This window comes from Entelurus aequoreus, linkage group LG15, assembly GCF_033978785.1.
Source record: "Entelurus aequoreus isolate RoL-2023_Sb linkage group LG15, RoL_Eaeq_v1.1, whole genome shotgun sequence".
In the NCBI taxonomy this organism is placed as follows: domain Eukaryota; kingdom Metazoa; phylum Chordata; class Actinopteri; order Syngnathiformes; family Syngnathidae; genus Entelurus; species Entelurus aequoreus.
The window spans coordinates 44,352,374-44,373,397 of NC_084745.1; the positions used below are offsets into that span (position 1 = coordinate 44,352,374).

A 21,024-nucleotide genomic window follows, 5' to 3' on the forward strand; every position below is an offset into this window, starting at 1 on the left:
CTTGATGCAAGTTATAACACTTTTATTTGATTTATTATTGAACTTGATGCAAGTTATAACAATTGTTTTGATTTATTATTGAACTTGATGCAAGTTATAACACTTTTTTGATTTATTAATGAACTTGATGCAAGTTATAACACTTTTGTTTTATTTATTATTGAACTTGATGCAAGTTATTTGATTTATTATTGAACTTGATGCAAGTTATTTTATTTATTTTTGAACTTGATGCAAGTTATACCACAGCTGCACAGTTATTTTATTTATTATTGAACTTGATGCAAGTTATACCACAGCTGCACAGTTATTTTATTTATTTTTGAACTTGATGTTATTTTATGTTATTGAGTTTGAATGTATACAACTTGATGTTACTTGATGTTCAATAAATTTGAAAATGTTAAGCTTGGCATTAGCGTTCTGTTGGGGAGATGGGGGCAGGTGGGGCTTGAAAACTCCCCCTTGTCCAAAGTGGGGGATGACAAAAAAAGTTTGAGAACCACTAGCTAAAGCTAAATACTACTCAAATCTCATCCGCCTCAACAAAAACGATCCTAAATATTTGTTCAGTACAGTAGCATCGCTAACCCAACAAGGGACTCCTCCCAGTAGCTCCACCCACTCGGCAGATGACTTTATGAATTTCTTTAATAAGAAAATTGAACTAATTAGAAAGGAGATTAAAGACAACGCATCCCAGCTACAACTGGGTTCTATTAAGACAGATAAAACTGTATATATACGACAGATATTTCCCCCCAGCCCCCCCTTGAAGATGACCACATCTGCGGTCCTCTCCAAGGTTTCTCATTGTCCCATTGGGTTGAGTTTTTTCTTGCCCTGATGTGGGATTTGAACAGAGGATGTCGTTGTGGCTTGTGCAACCCTTTGAGACACTCGTGATTTAGGGCTATATAAATAAACATTGATTTATGGATTGATATTAACTAGATCCACTCGACGTCCATTGCACCGGTTGTCCCCCCCTGAGCGACCGGTGCAATATATCATATATATCATGACGACTCCCGCCACGCTGTTAAATAAGTCCTCTCCTGTCATTTTTTCCTTTTAGGGATTCCATGGCCAAAAACTCCTCTTATCTCAAAATTGTCATTAATCCCTCTGATGAAAATCAAAAGATGAGCGGTGTCCCGAATGTCATTACTTTCATCCAGTGCCAAGTAGGGTTGTACAGTTTTAGTATATTTTCGGTACTATACCGCCTCTGAAAAGTACCGGTTCGCCACCCCCCAGCACCCCTGTCATTGTCACGTCGTGTTATTGCTGGTTTACGAGCAGACGAGCATGTTCAGCAGTGCACAATCATGGAGTACTTACAAGCAGACACAGTGTGTAGACAGAAAAGGGAGAACGGACGCATTTTGGCTTAAAAACTAACCATATAAGTGAAGTTATAACACTGAAACGCCCTCAGGAAGAGGTGCTTTAAGACATGACTAGCTAGTTAGCGGCTAGAGTCCAGCCCCAGTCGGCAGTGTTTTAGCTACTTCTAAATCACTAATCCTCGCCTCCATGGCGACAAATAAAGTACGTTTCTTACAAGTATCATCCCTGCAGGTCAAGGAATAGCTAAACACGCTTCACTACACACCGTAGCTCACCCGCGTCAAAATGTAAACAAAGGCCATTGGTGGATCTACACCTAACATCCACTGTCCAAGTACAGGTGCGTATCAAGTCGATACTATTATGATTACGTCGATATTTTTTGGCATCACAACATCTTATTTCTTTTCTTTTTTAAATGTATATTATTTTTATAAACCCAGGAAATATGTCCATGGACACATGAGGACTTTGAATTTGACCAATGAATGATCCTGTAACGACTTGGTATCGGATTGATACCCAAATTTGTGGTATCATCCAAAACTAATGTAAAGCATCCAAACAACTGAAGAATAAATGATTTTAAATGATTTTATGACATTTTAACAGAAGTATAAATAGAACATGTTAAAAGAAAAAGTAAGCAGGTATTAACAGTAAATGAACAAGTAGATTAACATTTCATTTTCTACCACTTGTCCTTAATAATTTTGACAAAATAATAGAATGATAAATGACACAATATGTTACTGTATACGTCAGCAGACTAGTTAGGAGCCTTTGTTTGCTTACTTACTACTAAAAGACAAGTTGTCTTGTATGTTCACTATTTTATTTAAGGACAAACTTGCATTAAGAAACATGTTTAATGTACCCTAAGATTTTTTATTAAAATAAAGCCAATAATGCAATTTTTTGTGGTCCCCTTTATTTAGAAAAGTATCAAAAAGTACCGGAAAGTATCGAAATAATTGTGGTACCGGTACCAAAATATTGGTATCGGGACAACACTAGTGCCAAGAAACATAATGTAAATGACTCTATTTTGTCGTTGAGCTTGCTACCTAAGTATTCGTCAATTAGCTCCACAGGGCTAGTCACTGTCCTGCATGATAAGATTTTTTTTCAAATTTGTTCCTGCTCTCAGGGCACAAAACATCTGATGTCGCCACCATGCACTATTTTAGAAACTCTCCTTCGGAAAAAGGCTTACTCGTCTTGACTAATTTGAATGCCAGTAGATAACTTGCCTTTGTGCTTGATTCTTGGATGGTAGTCCGTCGGACTACCATCCAGATGTTTTGCTGAGCCCGCAGATTAGCTTCCAACTTCTGAGCACTAGCGGTCCGTTCTTGCATTGCATAATTAGCGTGCTTGGTGGAGAAATGACGACTTGCGTTGTATTCCTTCAAAACCGCAACGGTTTCTTGGCAAATAAGACATACAGCCTTTGACCGGACTTCAGTGAAAAAGTATTTAGTTGTCCATTCCTTATTAAACACCCCGCATTTGCTGTCAACATTTCTCATTGTTGCAAATTGGTTCTGCTGTCAGAGCAGCAGCAGTAGAAAAAGTGTACCTGGGCTGTGCAATCAATTAAGCATACTGCAGTCCTATTCCGCCACTCTGTGGAATTACAGGACAATTAATGTGGTGCTAATTATTACAAAATTTTTTAGCGGGCCGGATCAAAAAGATCAATGGGCCGGATGCAGTCCGCGGGCCGTAGTTTGCCCACCCCTTGTCCAAAGTGTAGTATTGTTGTGTCTATAGGCCTGGAGCTGCTCTGCAGACATCACGAGCAAAGTTCCCAGGTGTTGTTGAAGGAGGGAGGGAGGTCAAATCCTCAGGGGATGTTTTCAGAAAAGCCTTCTTTTGTTATGAGCAGCATCAAGGCCATGCGACGGAGTCAAATCATAGATTAGGATTGCAGTTTTCCCAAGCGAGCAGACATTTTAATGGCGTGTCTGTTCTAATCGTTCATGATGTGATCCAAATTACAATTCAGTTCAGAAATCTGACATTCTCACTGAATTGTCCAAAGAATGGATACAATCAAACTTTAATTCCCCCACCATAATTATGCCCCCGTTTTCATATACCATCTTGGTTATTGTAAACACACAAACATTGTGCGGAACAGACCACATTGGTACCTTGGTTTTCAATCCTTTCCAAAAGGTCCCACGAAGACCAAATCGTACGAAAATAAAAGCAAATATTTTCATAAAAAATAAAGTAAATTCAATGAATTTGTTCCAGTCGCCCAGTAACAAGTAACACGAAACAACAAAATAAACATATAACATCACTTATACCTTTATTGAAGACTCTTGTGTGTGTGTGTGTGTGTGTGTGTGTGTGGGGGGCGGGGGTGGGTGGACAGTGATGAGCAGACAGGTGCAGTATGTGTACTATCCACATATTAAAACCGATACGGTACCGATTTCCGGTACCTGGGAATCGATACCTGTACCCAAACGGTACTGATTTTCAGTACTTTGGTGCGTATTTATTTAAAAATAAATGTAATTCTGATTCTAATTTGCAAGTATTATATAGTAGAATTTGCATGCAGTTGCAATTCCATTAGATGACAGTAGGGTTTTGGCTACGGAGCACTCCATAGACCACACAGAGCAGTTTTGTAGAGCATTGAAACAGCCAGCTTGTTGCCCCACGTCTGTAAATTAGGCCAACAAAACCGAAGATGAGTTTCTCTTTTTTGAGAGGATATACTAAGATTTCACTGTAACTGTCAGTTTGTCCTCTGTGTGTTGCTGCAGTCATGAAGTAGTCCTTGCCATTCGGTTGAATCTGCCAGTCTTTCTTTCTTTGAGCCCTCAATGTAAAAATAAGTACAATGCTGTAAGTAGTGTACATATTACACACCAGCTGTTTGATTTTAATGCGCATTTTAGCTGTAGTTTTGATTGCCAAATTTGGTGCCGTTGAAATCGCCTTTTGATATAAAATCACTAATGCTCATCAGTAACATGTATAATAACAAGCTAATCAGCAACAAGCTAGTGCATTTTGAAAAATGAAGGTTACATGCTTGCTTTGTATGTTGGCATGGAAAATTGCACCATAACCTAGAGACAGTCTGAGTGCTTGTTTGCCCGCCAAGTGTTTGAGCCGGTCCAGAGTCTGCAACCGGACATGATGTCTTTTCGATAGGGGTGTAAAAAAAAAATCATTACGACTTGATAACAAATTTTATCTTTAGAGATATAATTACATTGTTTGGCGAACCTCTGGATCGATCTGTATCTAGTATGGATCATTCGATGTCTGGTTAAAAAGTCATGAAACGGTTGACTGGAGATCGGTTATAAAATGTGGCCGTTCTAATCTTCCGAGACTTCTGTGATGACGTATAATGAGAGTAACATTCTTCTTTGCGACTGTCGTCATCAACAGAGCAACATGGCAGACAGCAACACACAACGCTCCGCCGAATAGGTACCGTATGTATACCAAGTACCGGTATTTTTAGCTATCGGTTCCTAGATAGGTTGGACCAAGCGGACCGTTAAAATTCTGGACTAATGATATGGCTATCCGTACTGTCTTATCCAGATGACAGTCGTAATTATGACACACGCGGGCTCAAACTGTCACGACTTGGTCCATGGCGTGGATTGTTTTTCCGAGGTGCAAAGCAACTTGACTGGACACGGCTTGGAGGTGAGTACATAATTTAATATAAGGACAATAAAAAGGAATAAACAAAAGGCGCTCACAGAGGAGGTAACAAACTTGGCTATGAAACAAAAGACATGCACTTGGGCATAAAAACTATAAACATTAAATCAAAACTTACTTGGCATGAGATGAAACAAGAACTATGGTAAACAGGTGCAGAGCATAAATTTGTGTGGAGAAGGTGTGATGTCGCCAGGACGAACAACAGACACAGAAAAGCTTATATAGTGACATGATAAGTGAAAACAGGTGCGTGACTAACCGTGAACAGGTGCGTGACATGACAATGTGAACCAGGTGAAACTAATGGTTGCTATGGTGACAAAGCAAGGGAGTGAAGACAAGAACTAAAAAGTGTCCAAAAACCAAGCAAAACAAAAACAAGATCAACACAGACATGACAGAGCCCCCCCCTTACGGACAGATCCCAGATGTCCAAAACAAACAAAACAAGGCAGGATCGAGAGTCATGGGAGGGCGGGAGGGGGACGTGGCCGTGGGTCGCCAGACCAGGTGTCCCCGAATCCACCGGGGCAGGATCAGGTGGCGGCGACACGTAGACCGCCGCTGTACCTGACGAGGTGGGCGACCCGGGAATGGCCATATCCATGGCCGATGAGGAGGTGGGCGCACTTGGCGTGGCGGACGACCAGGCAGTGGCCACCTTCGTGGCAGACGAGGAGGCAGGCGTGTCGTCATCATGGCAGGCGGCGAAGCTTGGCGTGGCGCGTCAGGCGGCGAAGCTTGGCGTGGCGGGTCTTGGCGAGGGTCTTGGTCTTGGCGTGGGTCTTGGTCTTGGCGGGGGTCTTGGTCTTGGCGGGGGTCTTGGTCTTGGTCTTGGCATGGTTGGTCTTGGTCTTGGACTTGGCGTGGTTGGTCTTGGTCTTGGACTTGGCGTGGTTGGTCTTGGACTTGGCGTGGTTGGTCTTGGACTTGGCGTGGTTGGTCTTGGACTTGGACTTGGCGTGGTTGGTCTTAGACTTGGCGTGGTGCTGCGACTGGCGGCACTGGGCGTCGTGGAGCTGCGACTGGCGGCACTGGGCGTCGTGGAGCTGCGACTGGCGGCACTGGGCGTCTTGGAGCTGCGACTGGCGGCACTGGGCGTCGTGGAGCTGCGACTGGCGGCACTGGGCGTCGTGGAGCTGCGACTGGCGGCACTGGGCGTTGTGAAGCTGCGATTGGCGGCACTTGGCGTCGTGAAGCTGCGACTGGCGGCACTTGGCGTCGTGAAGCTGCGACTGGCGGCACTTGGCGTCGTGAAGCTGCGACTGGCGGCACTTGGCGTCGTGGAGCTGCGACTGGCGGCACTGGGCGTCGTGGAGCTGCGACTGGCGGCACTGGGCGTCGTGAAGCTGCGACTGGCGGCACTAGGCGTCGTGAAGCTGCGACTGGCGGCACTTGGCGTCGTGAAGCTGCGACTGGCGGCACTTGGCGTCGTGAAGCTGCGACTGGCGGCACTTGGTGTCGTGAAGCTGCGACTGGCGGCACTTGGCGTCGTGAAGCTGCGACTGGCGGCACTTGGCGTGGAGCAGGTACTGGCGGCGCTTGGCGTGGAGCAGGTACTGGTGGTGCTTGGCGTGGTGGGGCTTGGCGTGGAGCTGGGCGTGGAGCAGGTGGAGGTGGCCTAGCTGGAGGCTGTGGCTTGGCAGGTCGAAAGACTGGTGGTGGGGGCCGTGCTGGTGGCTGTGGCTTGGCAGGTCGAAAGACTGGTGGTGGGGGCCGTGCTGGTGGCTGTGGTTTGGCAGGTCGAAAGACAGGTGGTGGTGGCCGAGCTGGAGGCTGTGGCTTGGCGTGACGATGCTGAGCCACCCCACCTGAACAATTCCCAGCCCTAGCCCCCCCCTCAAGGAGCGGATACCAGACGCGCGCCCTGCGGTCTGGAATCGTTTCTTTGGGTGGGTGGAGGGTGGTCAGGAGGGGGGAAGAATCCTCCCCTCCAAACTGTCCAAAAAGTCTTTCTTCTTGTACCTGGGATCTTGTGGGTGAAAAAAAAATGTGTGACTTGGGCGTGGCTTGAGTCCTGGGGGGCGGGGCATGGAATTTGGCTTGGATTGACAGGATCTGATTTCTAAAAACATGTCCTGGTAATGTCTTATCATGTTTTTAGAGTCTTTGGTTGGAGGCGGATGATCAAAAGAAAAAGAGTTCAGAAAAAAAGAATCCTGGTCTGTGATGTCATCCCGGGGAAGCCGGGCAGGCTGCGGCCCATTTCCGCCCGGAGGGGGAGGCGCTTGCAGGAGCGCCGCGTTCTGTCCGCTCACCTTCCCTGACGTCCTCGGTCTGGAGCGGCGCTTCCGGGACTGCGGTGACCCAGCGCTATCCTCGGACCAAATGGAGCTAATCGTAATTAGCTTGCCATTTGGCCCCCACATCAAATCTCGGTCCCCCATGGCACCTAGCGCTTCCCACCTTCCTTCCTCCATCAGCCAAGTTGCTTGCGGAAAAACGGATTGCTGGCGACATCTGTCACGACTTGGTCCATGGCGTGGATTGTTTTTCCGAGGTGCAAAGCAACTTGACTGGACACGGCTTGGAGGTGAGTACATAATTTAATATAAGGACAATAAAAAGGAATAAACAAAAGGCGCTCACAGAGGAGGTAACAAACTTGGCTATGAAACAAAAGACATGCACTTGGGCATAAAAACTATAAACATTAAATCAAAACTTACTTGGCATGAGATGAAACAAGAACTATGGTAAACAGGTGCAGAGCATAAATTTGTGTGGAGAAGGTGTGATGTCGCCAGGACGAACAACAGACACAGAAAAGCTTATATAGTGACATGATAAGTGAAAACAGGTGCGTGACTAACCGTGAACAGGTGCGTGACATGACAATGTGAACCAGGTGAAACTAATGGTTGCTATGGTGACAAAGCAAGGGAGTGAAGACAAGAACTAAAAAGTGTCCAAAAACCAAGCAAAACAAAAACAAGATCAAAACAGACATGACACAAACATTCATTCGGGAACAGCCAATCGGAGTCAAACTTTTACCGCCCCACTTCTGCGTACGCGGAAGTAAATAGAATCATAGATTTGAGCTAAAAACAGAATCTACATGCGGAAAGTCGCGGAAATTGCATGCATGTACATATACAGTATATACACATATATATATATACATACATACATACATACGTACGTATGTATATATATATATAAAAATGTGTGTGTATATATATATATATATATATATATATACTACCGTTCAAAAGTTTGGGGTCACATTGAAATGTCCTTATTTTTTAAGGAAAAGCACTGTACTTTTCAATGAAGATAACTTTAAACTAGTCTTAACTTTAAAGAAATACACTCTATACATTGCTAATGTTGTAAATGACTATTCTAGCTGCAAATGTCTGGTTTTTGGTGCAATATCTACATAGGTGTATAGAGGCCCATTTCCAGCAACTATCACTCCAGTGTTCTAATGGTACAATGTGTTTGCTCATTGGCTCAGAAGGCTAATTGATGATTAGAAAACCCTTGTGCAATCATGTTCACACATCTGAAAACAGTTTAGCTCGTTACAGAAGCTACAAAACTGACCTTCCTTTGAGCAGATTGAGTTTCTGGAGCATCACATTCGTGGGGTCAATTAAACGCTCAAAATGGCCAGAAAAAGAGAACTTTCATCTGAAACTCGACAGTCTATTCTTGTTCTTAGAAATGAAGGCTATTCCACAAAATTGTTTGGGTGACCCCAAACTTTTGAACGGTAGTGTATATATATATATATATATATATATATATATATATATATATATATACACGCTTTTATACACACACACACACACACACACACACACACACACACACACACACACACACACACACACACACACACACACACACACACACACACACACACACACACACACACACACACACACACACACACACACAGCACCGTCCCTTGGGGAGCCCGTGTGCTGCAAACTACCACATCGGAGGAATTGTCCCGCAGCCTCACATACTGCGGCCTGTCAGTGAGGTAGTTAACGATTCATGCAGCCAGTTGATGGTCTACTGCCGCCTCTTACAGTTTCACCCGCAGCAGTGCTGGCGGGATGGTGTTGAAAGCACTGGAGAAGTCAAGAACACGACTCTATCCGCATTTCCTGCGGTCTCCCATTGGGTGTGCGCCTGATGGAGCAGGTAGATAGATAGGTGTGAAAGTTATTTTAGCGCAGGGGCTGCATGGAAGAAAATATTTTCCCACGCGGGCCGAACTGGTAAAATTATAGCATAATTATTTAAAAATAAAGACAATTTCAAAATTGTTATCTTTTTTTATCTTATTTTGGCCAAAAAGAGAACAAGCACATTTAAAAAATGTACACATCACTTCCTGTTTAACATTTTCTGACGTGTTTGGAAAAGCAACTTAGCGTTTCCTCAAACTGCTGCATTGGTGAAATCCACAAACGCCGCAACACATGCATTTATAATCACTCAGCGGCATGAGCGGCCTCACCTTTTCTCCTCCAAACATATTACTGGGTATTGTGGCCAAACAGCTCAATTTTTGTTTCATCTGATATCACATGGACAAAGATAAGACCTTCTGGAGGAAAGTTCTGTGGTCAGATGAAACAAAAATTTAGCTGTTTGGCCACAATACCCAGCAATATGTTTGGAGGAGAAAAGGTGAGGCCGCTCATGCCGCTGGGACCGCGTGTATCATTCCACAGAATACATTTTTCACAGAGTAAGACTGCAAATACTTGACAAAAAAGGTAAGAAATACTAGTGAATTACAAAAAAATTAAAAACCAAGTACAAAGGCTGCATCTGCATCCCAGATCTTGCCAGGATCTACCGTATAGCAAACCCCATCCTCTCTTCCCTATATGTTTATCGCCGTCATCACCAACAAGAATCTTAAATAAAGGTCAAGTGATATTAAATGTACATTCATCATTTGTCACTTATATGAACAGTGGTACCTCGGGTTTAATTTGTTTATGTGACGCAGATCGTACCTTGAACAATTCGTATTGCAAAACAGCATTGCCAATTGAAAACAAATTGAAATCAATGTAATCGTTGTTTGCCCCACCCCAAAAAAAAATCACAATATGTACCATGCCTTTTAAAAAGAAAACGACTTTTAGATTGAAAATATTGTATGAAAAACAATACGATAGAAGGTACTACAAACAACTACAGTACTGTAACATATTAAACAGCCTTACAATATCTCCTTCAAGCTGCTTCTGCATCAAACACACCATGAGCAGCTTCTCCATATTGTCATGGATAAATGTCTGCCATTTAGCTAACATTCCAACATCCTCGGCTGGTGTTATCCACTCATTCTGCTTCGGTGTAATGCAGACTAACAACTGCTTTACCAAGTTGGTAACAAGCTTGGTCATGTTTTTGAGGATTTCTTTTTTTAAGTCAATTAATATGCTCCACTTTTCTTCTAAGCACTGTCCTTCACACTCACTTTCTTCCTTCCAACGGTTGGAAAAATAATCTCCTGCTATAAGCTTTTGCTAGCGAGTGGCACACCGGATGTTTTGGTCAGATCTCACTGAGGCATTCGCTACAATTAGCTGAGAGACAGCTGGTATTACGAAAACCTTGTAAGCTGTGGCAACACTGTATTTCACATTGTTTTCTGAGTGTAACTCTATAGTTATTCTTCATAAAATGTATTGTAGCAACCGGCAGTTACGGGTGGTGTTTTGATAGGTTTGTGTTCGTGAAGCAGACTGTGCTGATTTTGTATATGAATGTGAGTGGAATAGGACTGCAAAGCGGAGAACAGTTCAACTTTTTCATGTTTTTTCTTGAGTGGTTTTGGCCAACAGTAGTTGCTTTTGAGTTTGTTGATCGATTGTCTCCCTGTCATCCTTACAATGTCATGGTAGACGCACCAGTACTTTGTTAATATTGTTAAGTTTTTAAAACAGATTAACTGGATATACAATTTTTATTATGAGCAAAAATTATTTGGTTTGCGTATGATTGCATTTTTGTGAAACCCTTTGGAACGGATTACTAACAAAAATTGGTACTAACATTTGTAAATCTAGTCCAGTGTTTTTTAACCAGTGTGCCGCGGCACACGAGTGTGCCGTGAAATACAGTCTGGTGTGCCGTGGGAGATTATGTCATTTCACCTAGTAAGGTTAAAAATATTTTTTGCAAACCTATCCATCCATCCATTTTCTACTGCTTGTCCCTGATGCTGGAGTTATAATCCGCAAATGTGCCGTTGTTGAGTGTCTGCACTGTCTAGAGCTCGGCAGCGTAACCATGTAATACTCTTCCATATCAGTAGGTGGCAGCAGGTAGCTAATTGCTTTGTAGATATTTGTCGTGATCACAATATGCAGACGACAGCGTGCAGGTAAAAGGTATCTAACGCGTAAACCAAAAATAAACAAAAGGCGAGTGCCGCTAAGAAAAGCCATTGAAGCTTAGGGATGGTTATGCCAAATGAAACTAAAAGTGAACTGGCTGCAAAGTAAACAAAAACAGAATGCTGGACGACAGCAAAGACTTACAGCGTGTGGAGCAGACGGCGTCCACAAAGTACATCCGTACATGACATGACAATCAACAATGTCCCCACAAAGAAGGATAGCATCCGCACAACTTAAATATTCTTGATTGCTAAAACAAAGTAGATGCGGGGAATAGCGTTCAAGGAAGACATGAAACTGCTACAGGAAAATACCAACAAAACAGAAAAAGCCACCAAAAATAGGAGGGCAAGACAAGAACTAAAACACTACACACAGGAAAACACCAACAACTTCAAAATAAGTCACAGCGTGATGTGACAGGTCGTGACAGCACACCTACTTTGAGACAAGAGCTATAGTGATGCATGGTTGGTTATGGTTTAAATTCATATCCAACAATTGCGAGAACGACTTTTTATTGTCAATATCGGCTGCTGAGTTTCATTTTTTTATGTTTTCTGCTGGTGGTGTGCCGGGAGATTTTTTAAATGAAAAAAATGTGCCTTGGCTCAGAAAAGGTTGAAAAACACTGATCTAGTCAAACAAAAATGTAATTGATGGGGTAACTATAATTAGTCGTTAACTGTGTAATCATATAGTGTGAATACCTTGCACACTGTTGGGGTCTTCCGGGTAGGTTTCCTTGTCGTAGAGGAAGGGATGATAGCGAATGATTCCTTCCACCAAGGCGCTGGACGCCTCCGCTTGAAACACAAACTCGTCGGCAGCAGCCTTTACGTACAACGCCTGCATGTCAGTGTCGACTTCCCTGAGGTTCATCACGCGAGGACATCTTGGCAGCTTCTCCCGCATAGTGATCTATAAGCGATATGTGGGCATGAGTCAACCCCAACAACAATAAAAAAATGGCATCTCAGGCACAGGCGTCTCACCTGTATATCAATTTCAGGGGAATGATCTGAACCTTTCGCGTGGTTTGTGCCATCTCCATGGATGTAGTAGTGATAAGTGTGACTGAGACATTGTCAGAACACAATTTTCATTTAAATGACGTTGAAAGAAGGTAAGACAGTTTGGGACACTGAACTCACGCAAGCTGCCTTGTCCATCCTACAAAGTCGTCTTTCAAGGCAGTAACATGTTGTGGATGGACACCTGTGATGACCACGGCTGTGAAGCTTTCTTTCTCAGCTTCTTCCCCAATTATGCCATGAAGGAATCGCTCCTCGTTTCTATTTACGTGGGAAGAGTCGCCAGGCTGCAGGAGCACAAAAACCCATTTTAAGTTTCAACGCATCACAACCCAGTGTGGTTTGTTTGGTTTATGGTAGCATTTACCTTCCGGTTTCTTATAACCTCGCTGTAAATGTCTTCTTGGTTCTTCTCCCTTTGAACAAACTTCTCTTCAGACAGTACCAGCTCATGAACATCTGGAGATCCTACTGCTTTGCTGATCATCTACACAAGCGAATCCCAACATATGTTTAACCAAAGTCAAACACCTTTCCTCATTTACAGAGTAAAATAATGCATTGCGAGGTGTCAGGAGGTTTAGACTTGTTCTTTTTGCATTACCCTGACAGAATGTCCAATGAAAAAAACAGCCTGTTTTCCTCCAACTCCAAAGTAGGATATGTCACTGTTGAGACTAAGAGGGGTGTGCTCAGGTGGAACATAGCCCTCAGGCTTACTGTTGTGAAGAAGAGCAAAAAGACCACATATTCATGGCTTATTTGAGACTTTCAAAATGTGTTTTAAAGCATTTACCTAAATTTGGAGAGCCTGAAGACAGCCCAGTTATTGAGCTGCTTGGCCGTCATCCCACAGCCGTTGTCGATGACAACAACTGCAGGCTTCCCAAGAGTTTCATCTAACAGCTGGAAAACGTGGTGGATAGAGGGATACACAATTTATTCCAAGAGCAAAGTATATTTGGCTGTGAACAAAAAAAGAGGACATACTATTCTTATCTCAATCATCCGGACACCTGTGTTTTTAGCTGTGGCCGAGATGGAGTTGTCCAGCAACTCTGCCAGTGCGTAGGCTGGAAGACAAACATTTGGAGGTTGAGTGTGTTCGGAAGAACAGCTGAATGTCTTAATCATAAGAGCACCTACGTAAAGACTTCTGGCCGGCACTGTCGTAGTATTCGTACACGCCACTCTTGGTCACTGTATCGTAATGAGGCTGAAAGGTAATACGCTCTTCTGTTGCCAACGGGAGCTCTTGGCCGGCGTGATCCAACAAGAGCAGAGTGCCGCCGTCATGAAGTTGCTCTTTAAAGAAAACATAGACAATGCTTAACGACCATCCAACGCACCAGAGCAACCTCAGAGAAACAACTGTGTAAAGATCAGCCAGAGCAGCAAGTTCCAACAAGTATGTTTCTCTCACCAAATTTGTCAGAAGTCAGATCTACTCGGTCAGTGTCTGTCAGCACGCATGGAGTGGCCGCAGGGATTGCAAATTTCTGGAAAAAAAAAAAGTGCAGTCAAAGGACAGATAGATATAAAGTACAGTACATGCCAAAAGTTTGGACACACCTTCTCATTTCAATGTGTTTTCTTTATTTTCATGACTATTTACATTGTAGATTGTCACTGAACGCATCAAAACAATGACACCTGTGAAGAGAAAACCCTTTCAGGTGACTACCTCTTAAAGCTCATTGAGAGAATGCCAAGAGTGTGCAAAACAGTAATCAGAGCAAAGGGTAGCTATTTTGAAGAAACTAGAATATAAAACATGTTTTCAGTTATTTCACCTTTTTTTGTTAAGTACATAACTCCACATGTGTTCATTCATAGTTTGGATGCCTTCAGTGACAATCTACAATGTAAATAGTCATGAAAATAAAGAAAACCCATTGAATGAGAAGGTGTGTCCAAACTTTTGGCCTGTACTGTGTATACAATTGTTGTATTTTGTGTTTAAGTCTGACAGGTGACTCCAGCGGTCTCCAATCGTCTTTCTTCTAAAAACTACTTTAACAAAATGGCTTAAGTAATTATTTTCAAAGTTCATTTCATTCCAAACAAACAGAGAGCAAGTGTTTTTTCTGAATTGTATCTGATATACCTTATCAAGTTCATCAGTTCGTGTCAATTATTTATTTGTAAGATGTTTACAAACCACTTTTGATGTCAACGCGGTAAGTAAACACGGTCAGCTGTGACACTCCCTCAAGAACTTTTAATCCAGGTCTGATTTTACGAAAGGAAATACTGGTTTTTGAACTCTAATGCATATACCTTATACCAGGGGCTCTCAAACTGTACCACAAACCAAGTACCACATCAAAAACACTTGGCTCTACTAGTACCACCATAATGACCAACAATAAAATATAGGAGCGTAGTAGGACTAAATATTCATGAAAAACATGATAAAGGTTCTATTTAACAAGTATATTTAATACTTGTGGCCACTGTAAAATTACAAACAGTTTGAACAGTAACACTATGTTTGAATATTTAATTAAGTGATTATTTGGTGTGCTACTAGATAGAGTCCGCATACACAGTTTGAGAATCACTGCCTTATACCGTTATACCATTGCTTCAGTCAAGGTTGGAAGGGTTAAAAGAAAACAAAAAGGCGCCATGGTAAAAAGAAGACTCGGTCAGGGCTGTGGTTGGGCCTCGTTTGAATTTGGACAATCAATAATAATGGGCAAAAACGTGGCGCGTCAAAAACACAAACAACTTGCTAATTTTTCAAAGTGGACCTTACTTTTCATGGCAGTACGTCTGTGACGCAGGAGCATTTAATGCGGAGGATTGTCAGACATCTGGAGGATGCGGTCTCCAACACTCCTTGGTAAGATAGCTTTTTAACTTACAAGCTAACAACAGATAGACAAGAGTTGTGCAAAAATAGCTTTATTATTTTAGCCAGTCTATCTACCAAGTCATCATAAAAAAAAATACTTTTTTTTGGAAGAAACTCGATAGTTAGAGTTTTGTTTTGTTGTTATTGTTGCTATTTTGACTGTCCTTTGTTTAAATAAAAAATATTTCTTATTTTTATCAGCACTTTGTCTGCTCTTCCCTTAAAATAGACAATGTTTTTTTTAATTATAAATATAAGTATATATTGGACACACTGTGTTGTCAAGCTTATGAGATGTGATGAAAGTGTAAGCCACTGTGACACTATTGTTCATTTTTTTAAATGTTTTTATTTTTATAAATGGCTGTAATGATAATGTCAATGAAGGATTTCTAATCACTGCTATGTTGGAATTGTTATTAATATTGATACTGTTGTTGATATCATTCATTTTTGTTTGATTGCTTTTGTATTATTTTGTGTCATGTTTGTGTGTCCTCTCAATTGCTCGGTTTATTGCTATTCTGAATGTTGCTGGGTCTGATTTGGTTTTGGAATTGCATTATAATGGTATTATTGGATTGATTAATTAAAAAAAAAAAAGAAAAAAAAAAAAAGAAATATAAGTCGAGTCGCAGATCTCAGTTACATTCCCTGAAAGCTTCCTATTTAAACAAAGGTTAGTAGGAGTTTTATTTTGAAAAACCCTAAAGAAAAGCACGGAAGCAGAAAAATATAGTTTTTTTCTGAATGGAGTAGTCATCTTTATTGTCTTTATCATTAGTTAGCACATGTCGGAAAAAAACCCTCTAGCTAAATTTAAAACAGATGACTAAATTAGAGCTAGTGAAAAGGTTAATATTTGACTAATCGCAAAAATAGTTGATGACTGTTTGACTAAAAAAATAGTCATTAGTAGCGGCCTTAATCACCACAACTGTAAAGACAACTCATGTCTTGTTTTAAATATAGATTAGAGAACATTTTTAATCCATTCAGAATCGTAATAAATAAGAATCATGGTTCGGATGTGAATCGATTTTTTTCAGCACCCCTTAGCATTATTATTAACATTATCGGTAACTCTGTTTCTTAAAGTGAAAAATAGGGGTTTTATTCTGAGCCTTGTGAGCAGGAAGAAGAGGTCATACCCTTTTGTATATTTTATTTAAACTGGCACATCCTTTTGGCCATTATAATGTTAAATTATCGTTCGCCAGTTTGGGACATGGAACAAGAGAGAGCTATCACGTAATTGTAAATAAACACAACTGTTCATGTGTATGGTGGTTATGTGTTATTGAGGTTTGGCAGTAAAGTTAATAAATGTAGTACTTTTTTACTTCTTCTGGACGCAACAACAACAAAAAAGGCTGAAAAACGACACATTCAGTAATTATTTTTTAGAGTGCACCAAGTTTATAAAGTACACAATATCCGTTTTTCCGCAAATGTCTAATCACTGTTTTTTTTATTTCATACAATAATTTGCGCATTTCAAACACACTGTGGTTAGGGACCCTCATCTTCAAAAGCTGACCAATTAGAGCGCTAATTACTAATTACAATTTTTTGGGAGGTACACGCAATGATTGCGGGAAAGTTTGCAGGCAGAGGAGGCAAGACGGTGTCGTTTATGCAAGTTACGTAACTCGAGAGTACACACCAGGCTTTGAGCACTTGGCTTCACATATTTCAGATTAGAGATTGACCGATATGTTTTTTTCAGGGCCGATACCAATCATTACTAATAGTAGTCAAGGAGGCAGATAAGTGATATTTGGAGCCAATATTGATTTGCAGAAGTTATTTAAACATGAATAGTATGTCTTTAAACAGCTGGTTTAAGTGTTTGTAGGACGTCTGACATACTGTCTGTGGCCCTTAAACCCAAAAAGAACAATCTCACTCTCATCAGTCCACAAAATATTACACCATTTTTCATTTTTTTAGGCCAGTCAATGTGTTCTTTGGCAAATTGTAACCGCTTCAGCACGTCTTTTTTTTAACAATGGGACTTTGAGGGGGCTTCTCACTGGTAGCTAGGCTTCACATAGACGTGGTCTGATTGTTACAGTCTTTGCAGGCAATTCTTAGATCTTCTTTGATCCTCCTGGAGCTGATCATTGGCTGAGCCTTTGCCATTTTGGTTATTCTCCGATCCATTCGGAGAGTCGTTTTTCTTTTTCTTCCTCGCCTTTCTGGTTTTGGCTGCCATTTTAAAGCGTTTTGATATCATTTTAGCTGAACAGCCTCTCATTTTCTGCACTTCTTTATAGGTTTTCCCCTCTTTTATTAATTTCGTAATCAAAGAACGCTCTTCTTCTGAACAGTGTCTTGAACGACCCATTTTACTCAGTTTTTCAAGGACAAATGCACAGCCAGCATATGCAGCGTCCGTCGCTTTGATCCTTAAATAAGGGCCACCTGTTTAACACCTTTTTTTTTTTTTTACACATAATCAATGACCTCACTAATTGAATTCCGCACTGCAATTTTTTTAACACGCCCCTTTCAGTAAATGATTCAGTTTCACAGAATCAGCAGCATGCACATCATGCCTGTTGGGTCTGTTGGTTTTCTATACCTTTACTAAACCTTCTAGAAAAGTGTAGAAGTTGAAATTCTAACAAAAACAGTGATTTATCTTGCTAGTGATGTGGGACTGCATAAAATAAGTTTTTGGCTCCTTCAAGTAGCTTATAGATGAGACATTTTTCAAGCCGTTTGACATTTCTTCCTGGATGTTACAGAAAGTATGAGAATGCTGCCTCTTCTGCTTTACTTATATAACAAGTCTCAAAATGTCAATATATTATTATTGACACAAAGTTGGGAATGTTGGCAAGGATATCTTTTCTGTCATCCATCTCGGTCACGTTACTTGAATGAATCACGTAACAAAAATCCTTTATTGAGCATGCACTCCTTGCTGTGGATGGAGTATTGTTCGTTGGAGTTGCAAAACAGACAAAACAAAACGGGTTAAGACGCCGGGAATAAAAGGACAACAATTGGATATTTGGCAAAAAAAATAAAAAATGAATTTTTGAAAGTTAAGCAGAAAAGACTGTACAAGCAACCAACATTGCAGGAGGAAGTGACAGTGATGCTGCGTGAGCACTGCAGTGAAAAAAAGAGAGGAAACTGTGACAAAAAAAGGGGAAATTCCTCTTATGCATGGCAAACAAGATGGTGCTCGAGCAGTGTCTACTTGACTAATTATTTATTTTCAAACACTAAATACTGGTGTCATGTGCATATATTTTATCTGCAGATGTAGATGTGTTGTAAAAAAAAATTAAAAAAAATTTAAATACCGGTACCGATGACAACGGGCAGATCCCGAAATACGTCAAAATGCCAAATATCGACATAGAGAAAAAACTGCTCATCATTTCCTTAACAGAGCAAAGCTAACCCATAAGCTTCCCAAATACAGACAACATATTAAGTACCAGTTCAGTAACCTTGTGGTTAGAATGTCCGCCCTGAGACTGGAAGGTCGTGAGTTCAAACCCCGGTTGAGTCATACCAAAGACAATAAAAATGGGACCCATTGCCTCCCTGCTTGGCACTCAGCATCAAGGGTTGGAATTGGGGGTTAAATCACAGAATGATTCCAGAGCGCTGCTGCTCACTGCTCCCCTCACCTCCCAGGGGGTGAACATGGGGATGGGTCTAATGCAGAGGACAAATTTCACCACACCCAGTGTGTGTGTGACGATCGTTGGGACTTTAACTAGGGAAACTAACACACTGGACCACTGCTACACAGTAATAAAGGATTCTTATCACTCTTTTTCCTGTGCAGCTTTAGGACTCTCTGATCACTCGGTACTTTTATGTGCACTAAATAAGGCTGATTTCTCAAAGAGTTAGTTTTTTTGTATTTTCACAGATACGTGTGAAGTGTCCATGCACTTGCTCTAATGCGACTATTGGTCATACACCATATCTCTCCTGTACACTGGCGGGCGCTTATTTCATTTTAGCCAGGTTAGATTACTTCATTTTCCGGTTGACCTATGACGTCACACTGGGATTTGCGAATTTTTACAACTAGTTTTAAGTGATGTCCGCTGTAATATTGACACACATTACAAATATTACGTCTCTAATGGCCATGCTTATTTTAAATAGACAGCATAAGGAAATGATCTTAGATTGCGCTATAAACATGACACTACTACCAAGAATGTATAGGGGCGGATGAAAGTCCGATGCAAAAAAAGACTGGCGGAGAAGGGTTTTTTTTAAAGGAATTTTCGGCCGAAAATCATGGAAACTAAACTTTTGAATGTTCATAAGGCTCTGTGGATTGATGGAAGGAGTTTTAAATCCGAAGGAAAAGACTGTTCGTGCCACGACTGATACTGTTCCAGGGGAAGGTTGCTATTGTTCTGGACTATCTTGCCAGTTGTGCGGAATACAGAGCTATTGCTAATCACGAATGCAGCGTGAAGAGGTTTGTGTACACTTTATTATCCGCCTTTGATATACCTGCTTCGTTCTCTTTCATCTCATTTGTATTTTGTTCGGGAGTCCGAATTGATCCGGCATTTTACATTTCCTCAGTGACCTTCTTAAATAAATCTCAGTTTCTTTTTTTCTACCATCAATGCACTTCAAAATGTTCTGTTCTTTTAATTGTTTAAGCAAATTATAAGTATCCTCTCCATGTTGAATGATATCTGCTTCCGGGTTGTATGCCGCGCGTTGAGACTGGCGCATGGTTGACACAAAGGGTCCTCTCACCCCGTCAAGAGATCTGGTTTCCAATCGCATAATCCAGGTCTGTTAGTCTGTCTTTTCAAAAACCAAACAGATCGGAGTAAGGCATTTGTCTGGGCTGTTTATTTATAGCCGAAATATTTCAGAAATCAGACTAATTTAGTGCATGAACACGTATTGACTCGCCCAACCTACGGGCTGCAGTTAAAAACTTGCTAAGCCTCTAAGGACTCGAGAAGTCCTGTGGGGAGTGCTCAGAGAGTATGGGGTATCGGACTGTCTGATTGTGGCGGTCCGCTCTCTGTACGATCAGTGTCAGAGCTTGGTCCTCATTCCCGGCAGTAAGTCGGACACATTTCCAGTGAGGGTTGGACTCCGCGAGGGCCGCCCTTTGTCACTGATTCTGTTCATAACTTTTATGGACAGAATTTCTAGGCGCAATCAGGGCTTTAAGGGGATCCGGTTTGGTGGCTGCAGGATTAGGTCTCTGCTTTTTGCAGATAATGTGGTCCTCATGGCTTCATCTGGCCAGGATCTTCAGCTCTCACTGGATCGGTTCGCAGCTGAGTGTGAAGCGACTGGGATGAGAATCAGCACCTCCAAGTCTGAGTCCATGGTTCTCGCCCGGAAAAGGGTGGAGACCCTGCCCCAAATGGAGGAGTTCAAGTACCTCGGAGACTTGTTCATGAGTGGGGGAAGAGTTGATCGTGAGGTCGACAGGCGGATCGGTGCGGCTACTTCAGTAATGCGGACACTGTATCGATCCGTTGTGGTGAAGAAGGAGCTGAGCTGGAAGGCAAAGCTCTCAATTTACCGGTCGATCTACGTTCCCATCCTCACCTATGGTCATGAGCTTTGGGTTATGACTAGGGCTGCAACAACTAATGGATTAAATCGATTGTAAAAATAGTTGGCGATTAATTTAGTCATTGATTCGTTGGATATA

At 41.7% G+C, this 21,024-nt stretch overlaps 1 protein-coding gene across 2 annotated transcripts in view; it reads right to left on the reverse strand.

The window, feature by feature from the left end:
- Nucleotides 1–21,024, reverse strand: part of smchd1 (structural maintenance of chromosomes flexible hinge domain containing 1) — a 99,622-nt gene that overhangs the window by 76,117 nt on the left and 2,481 nt on the right. For both annotated transcript variants that reach the window (XM_062021575.1, XM_062021574.1), the window contains exons 2-10: nt 13,908–13,983; nt 13,631–13,789; nt 13,475–13,557; nt 13,281–13,390; nt 13,089–13,203; nt 12,852–12,971; nt 12,605–12,771; nt 12,446–12,527; nt 12,161–12,371 (exon numbers count right to left, since the gene is read on the reverse strand). In XM_062021575.1, the coding sequence (XP_061877559.1) occupies nt 12,161–12,371; nt 12,446–12,527; nt 12,605–12,771; nt 12,852–12,971; nt 13,089–13,203; nt 13,281–13,390; nt 13,475–13,557; nt 13,631–13,789; nt 13,908–13,983 (1,123 nt within the window). The remainder of the gene's footprint in view (nt 1–12,160; nt 12,372–12,445; nt 12,528–12,604; nt 12,772–12,851; nt 12,972–13,088; nt 13,204–13,280; nt 13,391–13,474; nt 13,558–13,630; nt 13,790–13,907; nt 13,984–21,024) is intronic.